The sequence below is a fragment of the Ixodes scapularis genome, unplaced genomic scaffold, assembly GCF_016920785.2.
Source record: "Ixodes scapularis isolate PalLabHiFi unplaced genomic scaffold, ASM1692078v2 PGA_scaffold10__122_contigs__length_95168666, whole genome shotgun sequence".
NCBI classification, from domain to species: Eukaryota; Metazoa; Arthropoda; class Arachnida; order Ixodida; family Ixodidae; genus Ixodes; species Ixodes scapularis.
The window spans coordinates 34,647,503-34,665,032 of NW_024609836.1; the positions used below are offsets into that span (position 1 = coordinate 34,647,503).

The following is a 17,530-nucleotide window of genomic DNA, read 5'->3' on the forward strand; positions in this document are numbered from 1 at the left end:
TCGTCATCTGCTCTTCGTTAGATTCTTCCGTTTCGGCTCTCATCTTTTGCATATATCAGCATCGAAACCGCACTTGCTGCCTACATGGTGTGTCCATTATGGCTATAGTGATCAGCGTGGATGTGAACATCCTAGCCCGTTCGTTGATCTTGCGACGTTGCCGCTCTCTGAAGAAAAGGAGACGCAGGTTTTGGGTCCGGCCGAGTTGGTGCTACCGAAACACCGAGGGACAGGTCAGTGCTTCGATGCGCCTTCTGCGCCCCAGAGATGAAGGCTACTTTCGAGAGTCACCAAATCAATGCGACACCTGTGACAACACAGGCGACATGCAAGAAGTGCCACGGAGGAACTTGTAATTCCGAATTCCTCTCCTATAATTTCCCAGCGGTTGTTCTTAGCGTCGTTATCTAGGTAGTCTGGCTGCGTCTTCTCTTATAAAAAGGGAAACAGTCGCACGGTTTCGAGAAACCACTCCGTTGGGAAAAGCATTGGGGGAAATAGGGATAGCAGACGAAACGAAACAACACTACGTTCCTTTGGAACGTGAAAGCTGCGCGGAAAACCGGCTTGCGCGTTGCCATGGCATCGCAGCGTCGCTATGTGCGCCACCTCCCATTGGCTGCTCTCTTCTGAGGCGAGGAGCGGCGAGCTATGAACCGCGCAAGGACCGGTTGGCTCTGCGGCGTTGTACGTCTCGCCGCTGAAGGCGAAAACTGGTTTTGGTCGGCAGCCTGCGGCGACCAGCGTCGCGCGGCAAGCCTCATCCACGCCAATGTGGTAGTGTCTCCAATAAGCGGCGCTCTATCCTTCCATGATTCTGCAGCTGCCGGTGTGCACACGCAACGAAATTGACGTCATCATATCCCCCATTCGAGTTTAGTCAGCATGAATGGGGGATATAATGACGTCAATTTTGTTGCGTGTGCTCGTGCACACCAGGGGCTGCTGACTCATGAAAAGATTGTGCGCCGCTTATTATAGACACTGAAATGTTCGGTTCACTATCCCTTTAAGGAGCTGCGCTCTAAAAAAAAAAACAAAAAAACGCGGGGTATATATTTGAAGAAATACGCTGGGTTCAAGATATAGTTGCATACAGCTGTCGACCGAAAGAGCAGTGAACTTTGACTCAACTCTGATTACCGCTAAGGAAGGAGCAATGACAGATTCAAACCACACTTGTAGACTCAACGTATGTGTGGGTGGTTGTTGTTGCAATTTATGATATTAAAGTCTTGAGTCTGGTGAGTTCATAAGACTTGGGGGTATGCATTTTTATTGATAGACGTTTTAGCGGACATCTTGGTTTTTGCGAGCATTTTACAGAAATTATACTACCGGGTTAAATAAACTACCCAGTGTAAAAGGGGGAGGGGAGTGAGGCTTTATCCCAACTGAAGTGCTAAGCTATAATTCATTTTTCAACATCTTTTTTTTTTAGTGACAAGGAATTCCTTTTACAAGGAATTCGCGCTCTTCCTATTCACCAAAGTTAATAAGTAATATGCTTCAGTATCGAAGAGGAACCCTCAATCATTTCAAGTTCAACGATGAACTCATTTAGCGATGCAGTCGCTTTCTTTTCTTTTTTTTAAGTGATGTGTTAAGATATATGTTAGTATCTGCACCAAAAGCGTCAGTGGCTGTTCCAAATCAATATTTTGCCTGCTACAAAACCTGCTCTAGAAGCTCAAATCCTACTTCCATGCTTCTGTATTATAGGACTTTGGAACTAAAGGCAAAGACTTTGGAAGCAAAAAGAAAGGGGGGGGGGGGGGGGAGGGGTGGTGGGAGGGGGGGGGGGGGTTGTTTCGTGCGAGTCTTTGTAGCTAAATCTCTTGGTGGAAAAATTGGCTGTCGCTCCGGAGTTTTTAGGGACGTTCTTTTTCAGGTGCTCCCTACCAGTTGCATATCCCCTTGGGCATAGTCGTGTTGCAATCCTAGTCGCCTCTCATCTCAACCACACCCCTGCCGAGATTGGTCGCAGGTGCACATGCGCTGCGTTGTCGCATGGAGAGGAGGAAAGCAGGCGGAAAGGCGGAGGCGCTCGCAGACGACCAACGCTCGTATTGCACACGCGATCCATAAACCACTTGACTCCGATCAAGCGTTCGGAAACTCTGCCATATGGGCTCTCTCTACAGGGTGAGTCAAAGGGATAGATGGCTGTTCGAAGGAAGGGATGACATAAATCGGTTTCTGAACGTATTCCCGCTATCTAAACGTACACACAACGCAATTACTTTAGCTTGTTATCTAAGGCGTCAAGGCAGACCTCTGGAGGGCGTCGTGGTCGGGGACAATGCCGTCGGTGGCCGGATGGAGGGTCCCGCTTGAGCGGGCGTCTCGTCGGGGGGCGCCGATGGACGTATTCCTCCACGCTCAGCGGAGCGAGGCAGAGGCGCGCCGAGGAGTCGTCGACCCCCGCGTCGTCCACTAAAATGACACCTTCTACTGGGTGTCCCCGAGAGACGAGGACCGTGTTTTTCGACCCGGGTAAATAAACTATGCGTCGCAGAAAGCGTAAATTCCGTGAAAATGTGACGCTAGCGGTTGGGATAGAACGTCGAAAGTTGGGAAACATGACGTTACCCGGATCAAAAGATTATTGAGAAAGACGAAATTTCTCTATGAGCCGACGTCCGCCTAAGCCTAATGTCGTCAAAACAAGAAATGACATTATGGGCGCCTGTAACATCTATTTCAATCGGGAACAAACGAAAAATTGGCAGCAAGAGAGAAAACAATATCATCTTTCTTGCTGACAACTGTTTTTGCCTGATATTAATCCCACAAGCGCCCACAATGTTCTTGTTTTTAGCTTCGGTGGACGTCGGCTCATAGAAAAGTATCGTTCTTCTCAATTATCTTTTGATCCAAGTAACGTCATGTTCTCAAACTTTCGAGTTCTATCCTAAACGCTAGCGTCTCACTCTCGCTGCGTTCGAGCTTTCTGCGATCCACAGTTTTTTTACCTGTACCGAAAAACACGGTGCTCTTTTCTCGGGAACTCTCTACGTCCTTGTTATGCTCCACGATCCAAAATTGACCAAGATCACGACCTCCTCCTTCCCAAACTGCCAAATGATATGCGACTTTTGCGTCGCATGGACGCAATTTTCGACCGGGAAGGCAAGGAGTGCGGTTCCTGGCAGGCATAAGGCTTGTTTACAAAAACGAGGAGGCCAATCTGTTCGACTGCTGATTTGCTCATTGAAGTTTGAACCTCCGTTCATGGCGCTGTGGTCTGGCCTGCAGGCTGTATGTAGCCCTTGTCTTCGTGATATAAAAGAGCACTGCATTCTCCAAAACTCTTTCTGTTAGTACCTAAATAGTACATGTATGACGCAAAATACCCCCTCCCCCCCCCCCCCCCCCCCCCAAAAAAAAAAAAAAAAAAAGGAAAGCCCGATATTTACGGAAATATTGCGCTTTTTCTTTTTTTACTTTTGTTTTCCGGGGAGGTGGGTGGTTGACACGGGAATGGGCAACGGGGAATGGACCTTTCCATCTCGGTAGTTACCTGACCGGTGGACAGAGGGCGCCGACACACGCGGCGCCACAAGGTGGCTTCATAGCGAGTTCGTTTCAGACGCACTGGCACCATTCGAGTTCTCTCCCAGAATGCGTCGCACTCACTGAGTGTTGCACGGAAAACTGGACTCAAACGAACTCGCCAAATGCACCGAGTGCAGAATAGTGCAGAAGACTGATGCTGCCGCCATCTATGTTGTAGAAAAGGTACCGACTTCAAACCGAAACTAGCGCCTTTCTGTTCGGAATGATGCGTGGGAACGCGAGAATGCGGTCGCTACCAACGTTTATCTACAAACGTTGGTCGCTGCAACCTGTAGTTTATAGTTGCGATGACTTCAAGCAGCTAGGCTGCCGTAGAGATAATTACAGAGGGCGTAAATTTCCGCAACCAGCTGTCTACAAAGCAGCTGGTTGCGATCTTTCAATTCTTATAACCGTTTACACTGAAGAAAACTGATGATGCTGTCCGAGCAGAAGCTTGATCCGTTTGAGCATGGTATTATGCGTGAACCACTGAAAGGGTACGGCTTAAAACTAGCCTGTTGGAATATCCAGCAAAACTGGGACTTTCGATTTGGATAGTCATTATAGGTGGATTAGATATTAGCCTTGGTGAGGGCGTCGAGAACTAGAGCTTTCTCGAACAAAATACGACGGGACAAGTTAGCTGACGTAGGTAAATGTTAAACATGATGATGTTGCCCAATCCTCGGGTAAAGTCTCCATCTTTAGCTTTCTCTGATCAGGGGTGGAACGGCTGCGCCATTTTGCGCCATTTTGCGCCAGACGCATTTGTCTGCGCCATCCTGCGCCATTTTGCGGAAACTGCGCCACAGCCAATACCTTGCGCCATTATGCATCAAATCGCACAACGTGCGCCAAACAAATTGTATTTTGTCTTGGTTTCGGTTTCTATGGACTCGATTGGCAACAATGAGCGCGTTTAGCTTGGTCGGCCTTGCAATCCTTTGTTCTGTTTATTCTCCGAGTCGGAAGCGCGCGGAAAAACTCGGGGTTCGGATTCCAAGCGCTACACCACCTGCGATTGGATTGCTATTCTTCAACCATCAGCGGTTAAGCAAGTAGGCCAAGGTGAGGTCGAGTCGTTAAGCGGCAGATTGCCTGAGGCTCTGCGGCCCAGGATCCGTACGTGAGCGCAGTTGAAAACAAATGAGCAAAGGATTCCTTTTAGTACTTCATCGTTGGAAGTTGGAACCGCATTCCGGCAAGATAAATTGTGATTTGATAGAACTGAAACGCGGTCCGATCCGAAACCTTGCCGGCCAGCAGCTCTCAGGCGAGGGGTAGATCTGCTCGGCGTCCGAGAGAGAGAGAGAGAGAGAGAGAAGTCTTGCAAAAGAGGAAAAACCATCGTTGGAGTTACAGCCATGGGCCGAACGGTCATCGTTGGATTGGGGGGAGGGGAAGGGGATAAAAGCTGATAGAAGAAAAAATTGTGAAAAAAAGAGAGAGGGAGGTTGTTTCGCCAAAGCCGACAAGCGGGGCGCGAGGAGCCACAGAAAGTGGCTGGCAGAAAAGGGGGCGGAGCCGAGGAAGGAAGGAGATCCTTTAAATGTCCAAGTGTCTTGTCCAGAAGCCTGTAGCACATCTTCACAGGGTCCAGGGTGAACGAATCGGGTTCGGCACGCGGTGTCCGAATTTCCAAGCACTGTCACCAGTCACACCAACACCAAGTTTCCCAGTATTCCGAGCCAAAGTGCAATGGGTCGGCGAGCATCTCTCTGCTGCATGTATTCACAACACAGCGTTGCGAAAGGATTGGGAGGAACATTAATAGATTCCGTTCCCTCAACAGGGGCGGTCGAGCCTATTGTATGCATAAGGGACATTCCGCAGAGTGCTACGGAATGACATTCTTTGCCTGTGTTTGGCTGAGTGACCCACGCGATTTAACGCGTGGTTCACCAAACGCAAAGGTAGAAATTACTTGTATGGCATTTTCTGAAAACGCCTGACCCTTGGCATGCCTAGGGTTTACTAGCTTCCGAATCTATCATTCGAAAACTTTTCACGGCTGGGCGAGGTTAGTTCCTGCCCATTAAAAAGAAAAAAAAAAAAAAAAGAATTCCGAATTTATTATTTGAAACCCTGACTCAGTAAGGTTATTCCTTGCCCGCGAGAGAAGAATCAACATAAATAAGAAAAATGGCACGGCGCCAGAGCGGGACAGCGCTTGGGGAGACTGTTTTGCCAAAGCAAAAGGGGCCCCGCGCGAGGGGCCCCTTTTGCTCCTTATAATCGCTCTGAATACGATAAGTCTGTTAATCGTAGTCTGCTGCTTCGATATTGAGTTGCTCAATAGGATAAACTTGAAATTTGTTTCCCTATTCCTCCACGCAACAGCACGTCCATTGCTTACGCACGTCACGTGGTTCGCACATATAATTACTATGTCGAGCACGTGTGGGTTGTGCTATAAGCAGTGCTGGTTTGCATTTTGAGCAGCTGAAAGCCACTCAGAAAATATCAAGGATACCATCTTCAGAAATATATGGTACTTGCTTTTTGGTTCTCATTAAGGCTCACGAAGTTTCAAGTTTTCGCATCTGCTACACTGTTATCCCATCTACCTAGGTTCCTAACCACTCATGTTCATCTGTGCAGCTAAGCACTATTGAAATTGCTCCCGAGCTCGTCTAAGACACAAGCAGAAGTGCAATGAAAACTGATCTGAGCTGCTCCTAGCCTGCTCCAGAATGTAGTTTTAGCTGCTCCCAACCTGCTCCAAAACAGCGGTTAGAACTGCTCCCGTGGCTGCTCCCAAATACATTTCATGAGTTCCACCCCTGCTGATGCTTATTGGGCAGTCAGAGGTTTCTGCTGGAGGAGTTTTTTCGACAAATGTTAAATTTTTCACCCGCACACGGATGGTGACAGACATCTCGGGGGCCGCTGTTGCGTTTGTTCTGAGCATTTCTTTACACACTGGTATATTTCAGCGTTTGTACGGCAACAGAGCGATTTAAAACCTGCAAACAAGTCACGGGTTGTCAATTGCGTCCTTCTTGAAATAGCAGACGCTCACAATTCAAGCTCGCGTTTCATTTCGTTGCCCGCGGTACGCGATTTCTATCAGAAAATCTACTTTTTTTTTTTTTTTTTTTTTCCGTTCGGTTCCGCGACACATCGTAGCAGACGAACCCTCGTCGTATGCTCCCGCTCCTTGCCGGCCCCACTGGAGCGAGGCATGACGGGATTGCATTTTGGCGCACTCCCGATTTTCTCGGTGCAGCGAGTGCATGCACGCGTGGGGTGTCAGCGCTGAAACGAACTCGGAGAGTGCAACCACTCGTGGAGTGCCGGCCGAAACGAACCCCTTCCACACTGCGAGTGGGCACGCGTGGGCACGAGTGCCGTGAAACGAACTCACTATCAGTTTGGTTGGTTTCGGTTTCAGCGTGCTCGCGGTTGTGTTACGTCGTTTTGGCTTAGTTCTTTGGTACAGAACCAATGGTACAGTGGTAATCGGCCACCTTGAGATAGAGTTACGAGCCTAAATTGTGGACTTTTTCTTACAAACACCTTCATCAAATCTCGTTCGTTCGGCCAGGTTCGGCGTCGAAACAAGTGATATATGAGGCCGGCGAATGATTACGGATATCTACGGTCGTACTGAATGTACCCCCTGATACTAGTTTATATGAAACTAAACGAATGCAGAGACGTATGTGTGGAGGCACAGTGAAAGAGCATGTCGACGTCCTGACTAATAATGTGCTCAATCGCAGAGAACAGATGAACTCGCAAGTTCATCTGTTCATCTCTATTCCACGAAGTGGTGCCAGGCACCACTTAATGCAAAAGAGAAGCGATATTGTCTCTATCGGTTTCTTAAAAAAAAAAGGAAGTACTCGAGAAATGTTTTGATGGCCCGTCCTAGGCCGGGTAGGAATTGTTTTCAACTATCAGCCCTGCTAGAGTATCCCTTAGCAACATTTCACAATGTTGACCTTGGGGAAACTATTTGTTATACGGACATTTCCTTATAACGTGTTGAGAATATCATATAAGGGACAATTAAACCCGCCGATTGAAATCTGTCGTCGTTCTTCTGTATAATTTGCGCAATAAAATTGAAGGGCGCAAGAGAATTGACCTCCAGCAAGCTTGGCTGGCTCACTTCAAATGCAAGACACCACTTCATGGATTTGGGTAGTCAGATATTTATTTGTTTAAACAGATACGCCTTTTGCTTTCAGCGGCGTGGAGAGCGATTTTCATGCAGACGGCTTTTTTTTCGGCAACACAAGTTGTCTTTGACACGTTTTTCACCCGGGGAGCCCTTTATGTCTAAATAAATTAATTGAATATGATTTTTTAAGAACATTGAATGACTGCAGACACGAGACCGATCACAGTGCATAGTTTCCTTAAATTCATAAATTAAGAGATCACAAGAAGGTTTTTACGGCAAGAACATATTCCCCATATAATCAAAAGCAACTGTGTTGGATTTGTTATGAAGGCAGTGCACGATGCTTTCAAGAAACACACATAGTGAGTCCTTGCGTTGACTTTATTTGCCCCCTTCTTTAAAATTATAAATACGTTATCATCAATTTTCCTTGCGCTTCTTATTGCGCCACTATCACTCAAGCAAATTTGCTGTGTCATAAAGAATTGGCCTCTCAACCCTTGCGGAGTTATCTACATGCTCAATGTGCGCCAGTGCTAACGCTGATTCCTTTCCTCACACGTTGCTGGTACGCCGACGGTGCAAAGAGTGAAGACGTGTTATAAAATCAAGTGTAGAGATCGTGCACGTAATGATGGCGTGCAGTTAGGTATAGCGAAAATAAGTATCAGACGACACTTCATAAAGCAAGGCAAAAAACCGCGGCCAAACGCGACGAAAAACACGAATACAGCCTTTGCCAGGGCGCGGAGGGGACAGAGGAGCGACGAGTTGAAGCCACCTTATAGGGAAATGTTTCTTTTTACTTTTTTTTTTTTTTTTTTGTATTGTAAGTTTAGCAAAAAGGTGTTTTTTTTTTTTTTTTCTTTTTTTACGTTTGACAGGTTTTGACTAAGTGGATAAACCATTTTTCGCTTGTTTCGTTAATGGGGCGCTAAAGAGAGTTTCGAGGTCGTTTTTTTATGGCGTTACTCAATCTACGCGCCCAGATTGTCTAAGCGTTCTAAAAAAAAAAAAAAAAAGTTCAGCCTTTTCACTTTGGTGAAGAAGGAAGAGCAGCTATACTATGTGCCGCCGTCGCATAGTTAAGTAGTTTTATGATGACATCAGAGGCTTTTATACTGGGTAACACAAGTTATCATAACCTCCAAACACAATTAACACAGCTAAAAAAAAAGGGGGGGGGGGGGGGGGGGACTTCCTTTTATTTATTTATTTTTTTAACTAAGGATGAAGTGGAAACGGGGTACAAAAGCGTTCGAGCACTTTTAGTTTCGTTTCATGGTATCAGCGATGCCCATAGAGGCCGTCACGCTCCCCAGCCTCTGCCAGCTTCCTTTGCACGCACAGGAAACGCCTCTGCCATTGTGGCTCGCTGGTCGGCCCTGACTCACAATGACCCTCGTGCAGAAACGGACAAAAGATCGCTCTGGATGCGCGGACTCTTACTGGAGACGCTTTCGGCGGCGACGGCAGGAAGTGACGCAGTCAGTGCTCCGTTATTAGTTTCTTCGTAAACCTAAAGTGTACCTCGAACCCCCCCTCCCCCTCCGAACGCGGGCTTCGTCTAAAACCTCTAGTTAAACATCTACCTGCCCGTTTGGCCCTCGACCAAGGCAGGGTTTGTCCCATCTTTGTGTCCCGAACGTTTATTAATACGTGTTCCGTATCCAAATGTAAAGATTTTGCTTCTACACTGCACCGTAAGTTGATTTCCCTTTCTCAAAACCGAAACTATAATAACGGAAGGTCCGCACACTAGCGGGTAGTCGCGCAGTAAGGACCGTGCGGATTTCCCCGACATTTTATAGATTCGGATGATGGCTCAACCTTCGTATCCAACGGTGATAGTAGTCGAAAGTTCCGTTTCTTTCTGCTTACATCGTTTTTGGGTGTAACCTGTCTTGACTGCATTTGTTACGTTCTCCACTATCACATTTCAAGCAGCCCATATCCCTCGCGTAATTCCATATATTAGTCAAGGTATTAATAAATAAAGAAAATGGCTGCATGTTTGGTCATTCTGCCAAGCGCGTTCAGATGCGATAGTTTTATAGGATGGGTGGTGCCCTAAGTTTGGGTGGTGCCTAGGCAGGGTGACCCTCAGTCTTTCAGTGCCTGTGGCGGGTGGTGCTCTCAGGTCAGGTGGTGCGTGGGGCGGGGTTTTATGTGGAAACAGATTGCGTCACACTCAGACCATTGCCTCTCTGCGACGCTGCGCGCGTTAGAGTTCCTGTATAGCTACCTACGGTAGCAGAGTTGCGCATTCAGCCTCGGCGGGTGGCCGTAGCGCCGGCTTTCCCGCACGCCCTGGATGCTTTGCTCCTCACGTGACTAAACTTGGCGAATAGCGGCGCTGCGCTGGCTGCGCGCGCCGCCGCGCATGGAAAACAGGGGAGGAGGAGAAGGAGGGCGAAAGCAGGGGAAGATACGCCGGGGCGCGAGCAACGTCGGCGGAGCGACCGTAAAGGTGGCTTTCTTGCACGCCACCGGATGCTTTGCTCCTCACGTGATGGATCTCGGCGAATAGCGGCGTGGCGGCGCGGGGAAAACAAATGCGCAACTCTGGCTCCCCCTTTCCTTCAGCGCCACCGAGAGGCGAAAGCGCGTTTTCCAGCCCTTTCCACTTCTCGTTCCACGCTCTTTTTTGTACACCACCTGTTTCTGCTCCTCTCTTTCTTGTCCCTTTCCACCCTTCTCTGCTCCGCGCGCTTTCTCACACCACCTGCTTCTGCCAGGGACGGATTTACGGGTGAGGCTGGGGGATCTGCAAGGAGATGACATTACGGACGAAACGTTGCTCAGATTTGTTTTGTTGACTTAAGATTTGTTATGTCACGAAGAACTAATCAGTTCTTCCTCCCGTTCCTGCGTGCTCTGTCCGTAGCTCAGACACGCGCCCTGTGCGACTGTATTTTATAGAATTTATCAGCGCACTGCAACCTGAGTACGCCACGCTGGAATGCCCGCCCGATTGGCTGCATGTGCTGGACGATCTTGCTGACGTGAAGGAATTTTAAACTTCATGCACGCGCATAGTTTGTCGTGCATGCGATTATATCGTCGTAATCTATTTGTAAAATCTGTCGAAACAGGCAAGAATAAAAACATAGAAATAAAGTCCGTAGCCTAGTTAGCAGCGCACTTGGCTTCCACGCCGGTGACCGAGGTTCATTCCCTTGCACCAATTGCTGTATTATTATTTTCTTTTTTTTTAAGATTGCTTAGCGGTTACGGATTGACAGACCAACACACTTCGTGCTAACGCGGCTCCTGCGTATTCCGCTTTAATAATAAACAAATACATATTTCTCCGTTTGTTTGGGCGGGCTGGTGAGCTCCGTTGAGTGCGCTTCTCCTCGGTCACAGGTGCACTGCAGAGAAGCGATACCCGCGGAGCGGACACCGCGGTACCGCGTATCTCGCTTGCCTTTACAACTACTTCCCGAATTTGCGTTCGACTGCGTTACGATCGCTTGTGACGGCTTACGACGAGAGAACACACTGGCGCCATCTATCGGGTCACCCTAGAACACTTTATAGCCTTTTCGCCAAGCGTTGCTTCCCGCACAGCATTAGTGTACTGCGGGGAAGTGACAGACGGAGCTGTCTCGCGAGCGTCTCGTGATCTACGAAGCGTAGCGCACTTGGCGTTCACCGCGTCGCGCGTGGCCGCTCGCGCATCTCTCGTCGCGTCGGCTCGTTGTCGGCTCTCTTCGCGTAATTGGAGTGAAACCTACGCCAAAAACCACATAAACAGCTTTATTTTCGCAGGCTCCATACTTAGCGAATTTCAAGAATTTAGCCTTTTTGAAATATTCCGCGGGCACGGAATTTTCCGATTGGCAGTGGTACACAGTTATGTGTTGGATACCATGATAATGTGTATTCGCACGATCAATTTTTAGCGATATATTTTTTATCGCGACTTTCGCGAAAATATGTCATTTGTACTCCTGAAACCTCGAGCCCCCAGCAATGAAAAACGAAAGAAGCTTCTAAATAATGTGATTTGTACATAACTCAAACCACTCGTACGGTAATGATAATCTTAATTAATCCTGCGTCTATCTGCTGCTGACAAATCCTCGTTGTTTTTTTTTGTTTTTTTTTTTTTGGCGGGGGTAGGTTGTTTTTTCTTTTTTGCTGCAGTGCAGTTTTGCATATGTAAATAATGGCATATATAGATTTAGCAAATATAACTGCATAAGTAGAATTCCGATAAAAATGCAAATTTAAAATCTACGCTAATATTAAGCTATACTGGTAAATTCTAGAAAGATTTGGAGCATCTGGGAAGTGTGGTGGTGTGCAAAAAGCACAGGGATGTGATTGCTGTGCAAAAGTGCTTACCCTGCTACATCTTGCTACATTTCGCCAAAATATGATGAACTTGCCCCTGTATTGTGCCAAAGCGTAATTTCACCTTATTAGTAAAAAACTTGGATGATACTTAAGCTTTGCCTTCAAGAGTGGAACGCGGGCCCCGTTCGCATCGCCTTCTTATTCGCTTCTCATGCCCTTCCTGCCAGCGAGCAGGAAGTGCGGCGGACATGGCCTAGTCAGCAGCGTGTCTGGCTTGCAACCGTGGGTTTGAATCCGGCCTAAAAATCCTAAAATTATTGCTTAAGGCAAATGAATTACTTTATAAAGTGATATCATTTGAGACCTTTAGTTCGCATTATGTGTCATGTTTTTTCAATCGCTTCCATTCCACGTGTGACGTCACGTTTCACGTGAGCATTGTGGGTTGTTTGAAATTCCTGCGCAAGGTCACGTGGCTGTGATGTCGTGACCCCATCGACCGATCAGGATTTTCCCGTCGCAACGCCAGCAACGCCGGCTTTTCTGTGACCCGAGCTCCTTAACGCTACACGTTAATAGCTGAGGACCCACCGCACGGTTGAATCGTTAGGTAGACTTGTGCAAATTTTCAGAACCTTCGATGATCACCTCAAATAACGTTTCACATACCGCTTAATTTTAACTCCGCGTCAAACACTGACAGTACTCGGAAGTCTTGCAATATTTCTCGTGTTCGTGGTCTGTTGTGGTAGGTCTCGCTGTGGTACTCGCTGTGAAGCGAGTACCGCACGGTAGGCATCGCAATTTTGTGTATCTTGCTTTGCCGCAGCACCTAACGGAACTGCACTCCTCCCGAATGGGATGTTGCACATGCAAGCCTCGCGTATGTTAAAAAAAAGAAGAAAGTATTTAGTGAGTGGAGGTGTAACAACCCTTCCGTTTCAATAAAATGTTTGATTACAAAGCCTGGTTCACACGGTGAGATTTTACGTGCAATTTTGCAGGTGCGACATCACTCGTGCGGCAAAAAAAGCGTGGCAGAAGCTGTGGTGCTGAACGGCACAGCTGTGGAATTGCAAACAAAATCACACTATTTGTACCGAATTGCATTATGGGGGAAAGTCTGCTACATCTTGAGCCAAAATGACGTTTTCGCTATCAATTGCGCCACACCTGCGCCGAGGTGCGCTTTAACGAAGAAAACTCTTAAAATATTTTATTGGTGGCCAATTCTAATATTCAGTGAAGTAAGAGGAAAGGAAGATGGTACAAATATGCATTTCTCTACTCACTCTGTTTCATCTTAGGTCGGAGCACAGTGGAAAGCTCGAACTCATAAACTGTGAACACACATACTAAAGGCACAAGTCACTGGGCATTCGCTGCGCTTAATTGATATGGCCGATGAAAGAACAGGTACAGAAAGATTACGAATGCCATGATGTCACACTTTAGTGCTGTTTGGTTGGTCCCACTGGCTCGTAGCGTCAGCTGCACTTTGATTTAAGATGAAGCGAAGGATAGAGACTGATCGTCAAATCGCGCTGGCCAAGTCATCATCTGAATTTTCAGACGAGGTCGGCAATGTCGGGACCTAAAAGTCCCGAGAGAATTTAGCATAATAGTGGGATGGCAGCTACTATGATAATGCAGAACCAGGTCTTTTTTACTTTCGACGAGATCACTTGAGCATCATATCTACCACACGGCTCTGTGCCGCGGCTACAAAAGGCTGTGCCGAGGAAGGGAAAAAGATTTTTGTTCAATAGTTAAAGAAATAGGCTAGTTAAAGTAGTTTCCGTGCAGGAGTCCTAAGACTATGAATAAATAGCACCCTTGGCAATGACCAATATGGTACTCATTTTATTTCTCTGCCACACATAGTTATTTATGGCCGACGTTTAATGAAACGCTCGGTGTAGTGCAGTGCGGGCATTTTGTCCACTGTAAAACGAAAATGGATGAGTGGTCGTGTGTGCAGCCTCCGATGCTCGTCCTGCGTATTTTTAGTCGTGCCACGTAGTGAAGTTTGCAAGTCGAACTATGCATTGGGCGACGTTTCTGTGCACTCGCCTTTTTCTGTAGTCTGTGTAAACATAAGAAACGTAAGACGAACGCTGGGGAGGAGAAAACCACTAATCGTGGTTAGCACGAGAGCTTTGTCAGAGGGACTCGTCCTGCTGTTCTTGACCTGCAACATACCGAAGTTATTTATTTATTTAAGTTCCTCAAGAAACCTGGCGGTCAGGGTATTACATGAGGAAATGGTCTAGTCAAATGGCCGAGTTAACAATTCACGGAATGAATGGATGTCTTGTGTTGAAAGGATGACTTCAGTCAGGCTGTTCCAGTCCACAGATGTCGCCGGGAAAAGAGGGACGAAAGAAATTCTGCTTTTCGAGGGAAAGGAAGGCCAGCCTTTGCATGACATTAAATGCGTGGGAGTATGCGGACGCGGTGAGAAGATGAACGACGGATGCTCTTGGAAAAGAGAATGTTTGGCGATGCCCCCGCAAGCACGCGGAGGGGTCAGCGATACCTTTTGACTCGCAGTGTTCTCGTTGCCTGACAGGAGGACAACCACGACCTCGAGATTGACCTGGACGAACTCCTGGACATGGAGAGCGACCACCGCCGGAGAGACTTCCTCAGGGTGAGGGCTGTGTGTCTTGTTCCTATATTACTACCGCTCGATGGTTTGCCGCCCTGCACGTTCTCCGTACCTTCGTCTATTAGGGCTAGGTTCTTTACTATGTTTAGGCAGAAAAATATTCCAGGTTCTTGATCTCTACAATGATGCTCAGGTGCACGGAGGGCGAGGTGGAATTTATTTCGTGTTTTTTTATGTTTGCTTTTATTAATAATTTGGTTCGAGTTGGCCCCATTTTATTGTATGGACCCAAAATATAGCGGCAGGTGTTTTCCTGCTATAGTTTACCGGGGAAATGGAATTGGTGCGTAACAGACCCTCTTCAAAGTCCGTCGAGCAACACTGGCAGCCGCCATCATTTGGGCACTGCCTCCTGCGCTAAGCGTTTGATTTGATCCGAGCGTGCGCTGAAAACCGACGCAGCATTGGTGTCCAATCCAGTCTGTGCTCAAAATGTGTGCCCAAAATATAGCGGCCTCAGCACAGCCACTGGAGGGCACACACTTTCCTAAAGGGTCTATAATATGCCAATTAAGGTATTCTCATTAAATTTAGCAGGGAGATTGAATTGCTGCATAATTCTGCACCAATTAAGGATTTCCTGCTCGTGTTGGCACGAAAATTGAATTGGGGTATAATTATCAGGGCTGGGTAAAGTATACATCTAAGAAGTACTTGAAGTAAAGCACAAAGTAAAGGAGAGGTCATGTACTTCAACTAAAGTAGTAAGTAGACCGGGCACAATGTATTTGAAGTAAAGTACTATAAATACAATGTACTTTCAGAGTAAAGTATGAGCACTTTTTAACACAATCTTTCATGATGCTCTTTCATTCCACTATGTGCCGAGATATTGCTTGGCGCAATATGGCCAAAGTCACTCTTGCGCCATTAAGCCCCAATCATCATCATCAGCACCCTCTGTGCCGAGAAACTAAGGAAGAGGAGGAGACGAGAGCATGCGAGGACGTCAGAATGCCTCGTCAAACGCGTTAGAACACGGAATGCTGCATCTGGCATTTGGCTTTCGCATTCGAATGTGTTCGACGAGTGCAGTGGAGGCAGATGCAGCCTTTGTCTCAGCTGCACTCGTCGAACGCATTAGAGCTCGGGCCAAACGCCGGCGTTTGCCTCTTGCATTTGAATACGTTCATGAGTGCTGTGGACACTGTGGACACAAAAGCTAGCTTTAGGTAGACCCACCGATCGTTCCAATCAGAACTCGGCATTCGGACGTCCCGGCAGCGCTCTCATTTCCTTCTCTCCTTCAGCTTCCCAACACATAAGGTGTTTGTTTTTTTTGTGTGTGTTTTTTTTAACTGGTATGCATTGCCTTAAAGGCAATCGGGGGTGCATCAGTTATTTTCAGAAATGGCGGCGAATATGGGATAAATTCGAATCTCCACAGAGTGATGTTTTACTCTCACTGACAAAATATTCAGCACAACCACCTTATAAGGCACTTATTTGTTGACAAATCATGAATTTGTGATACAAGTTTAACAAGAAAAAAATTTGGCAGATATACTTTCAAGTTGGGAGTTGTACTTTTTTTGGAAATTACTAGAAAATATACTTCAAGTAAAGTACAAATACATACTCAGGGAATGTACTTCAAGTAAAGACAAGTTTTCTAAACCTTCTTGAAGTAGTACTTTATGTACAATGTACTTGAAGTACTTGCAACACTGATAATTAAATACCAATCCAGGTTTTTGCAGTAAATGTAGCAGGGAAATTATATGTTACACTTTTGCATAATACTTTTTTGGGGGAAGCTTTTTTTATCGGTCCCTAGTCCTAAATACATTCTGTGCGCAAATGTTGGCAAACGCATGCCAAATAATTGGCCGACACGTCGCCAGAATAAAGTAAACACGGAAGCTTTTGTCAATTGTTTGACACAAGCAATCCCTTTATTCCCGATATCTCAGATACTACGCTAGTGGATAGGAATGTGGGCAGTAGTAGTGACAACGCTGCATTTTCAGGGTACATTGTCAGAAAGACTCAAGCTGCCTAAGAAAGTTTGCTTAGGCATATGCTGAAACCTGAGATGGAGACAAGAAAGGAAACACATACCACGCTCTTGCTTTAGAAGCATTAGATGGTCATACCGCCACATCTTTTGTTTGCTTGCCTGCACAGCCACTTGCTTATTTACACCACATTTTCCACCGATTTCACTTCCACTTAAGCAGAACAAACTGACAAGTGTCGGCTTCGTGCGAGATGTAGACTAAGTGTGCCGAGTGGTGTCACAAATAAACTCTGAAAAAACCAGAAACTCTAAATCCGGTGCTATACTCTGTTTCACCTTGCAGAGTGTACTGCAGTGAACCTTATGAATCACGTTTTCCAATCCAGCGCTCCACAAGTGCCACGCAACTTCACGCTCTGCACATTGGCCCACCGAACCGAAAGGTCACGTGACATGCTCCGAGCTATGGATTGGCTCCAGTGGCTCATAACGTCTGGTGCGGTTTATTGCTGAAAGAACAATCTTATTCCAGTCCCTGAGATAATTGCTTTGCACGTCATTAGTATTATTGTTCACGATAGCTCCAGATGCCTGATTAGGCTGTCACCTACTTGCGAACCACAATTGTGGCAGGCCCAGTCGACACATTAGGAACGTGGCTGTCTATTGCAGGCCAAGCTGGTGGGTGCCAAGCAGTCCAGGGATCGAGTCGAGGTGAGGCCTTCCTTCCCATTGGCACCCTTGTCCTGCTCGGGATTCGTTGGGAAAGGGGAGGTCTTCGGAAGCGGATGTTTGAGTCAGAATTCTAAACTGCCTACCTACAAGTAGCTACTTCATTTTGGACCATTACCTATTTTCATTGATTGGTTAAGTGCCCCGACATAGAACTTTTAACCATAAT

General features: G+C 46.9%; 1 protein-coding gene across 2 annotated transcripts in view; it reads left to right on the forward strand.

Moving 5' to 3' along the window:
* LOC8030627 (protein phosphatase 1 regulatory subunit 14B) overlaps nucleotides 1–17,530 on the forward strand; it is a 46,118-nt gene that overhangs the window by 23,628 nt on the left and 4,960 nt on the right. For both annotated transcript variants that reach the window (XM_040502408.2, XM_029971484.4), the window contains exons 3-4: nucleotides 14,571–14,651; nucleotides 17,302–17,343. In XM_040502408.2, coding sequence (XP_040358342.1) covers nucleotides 14,571–14,651; nucleotides 17,302–17,343 — 123 coding nt within the window. The remainder of the gene's footprint in view (nucleotides 1–14,570; nucleotides 14,652–17,301; nucleotides 17,344–17,530) is intronic.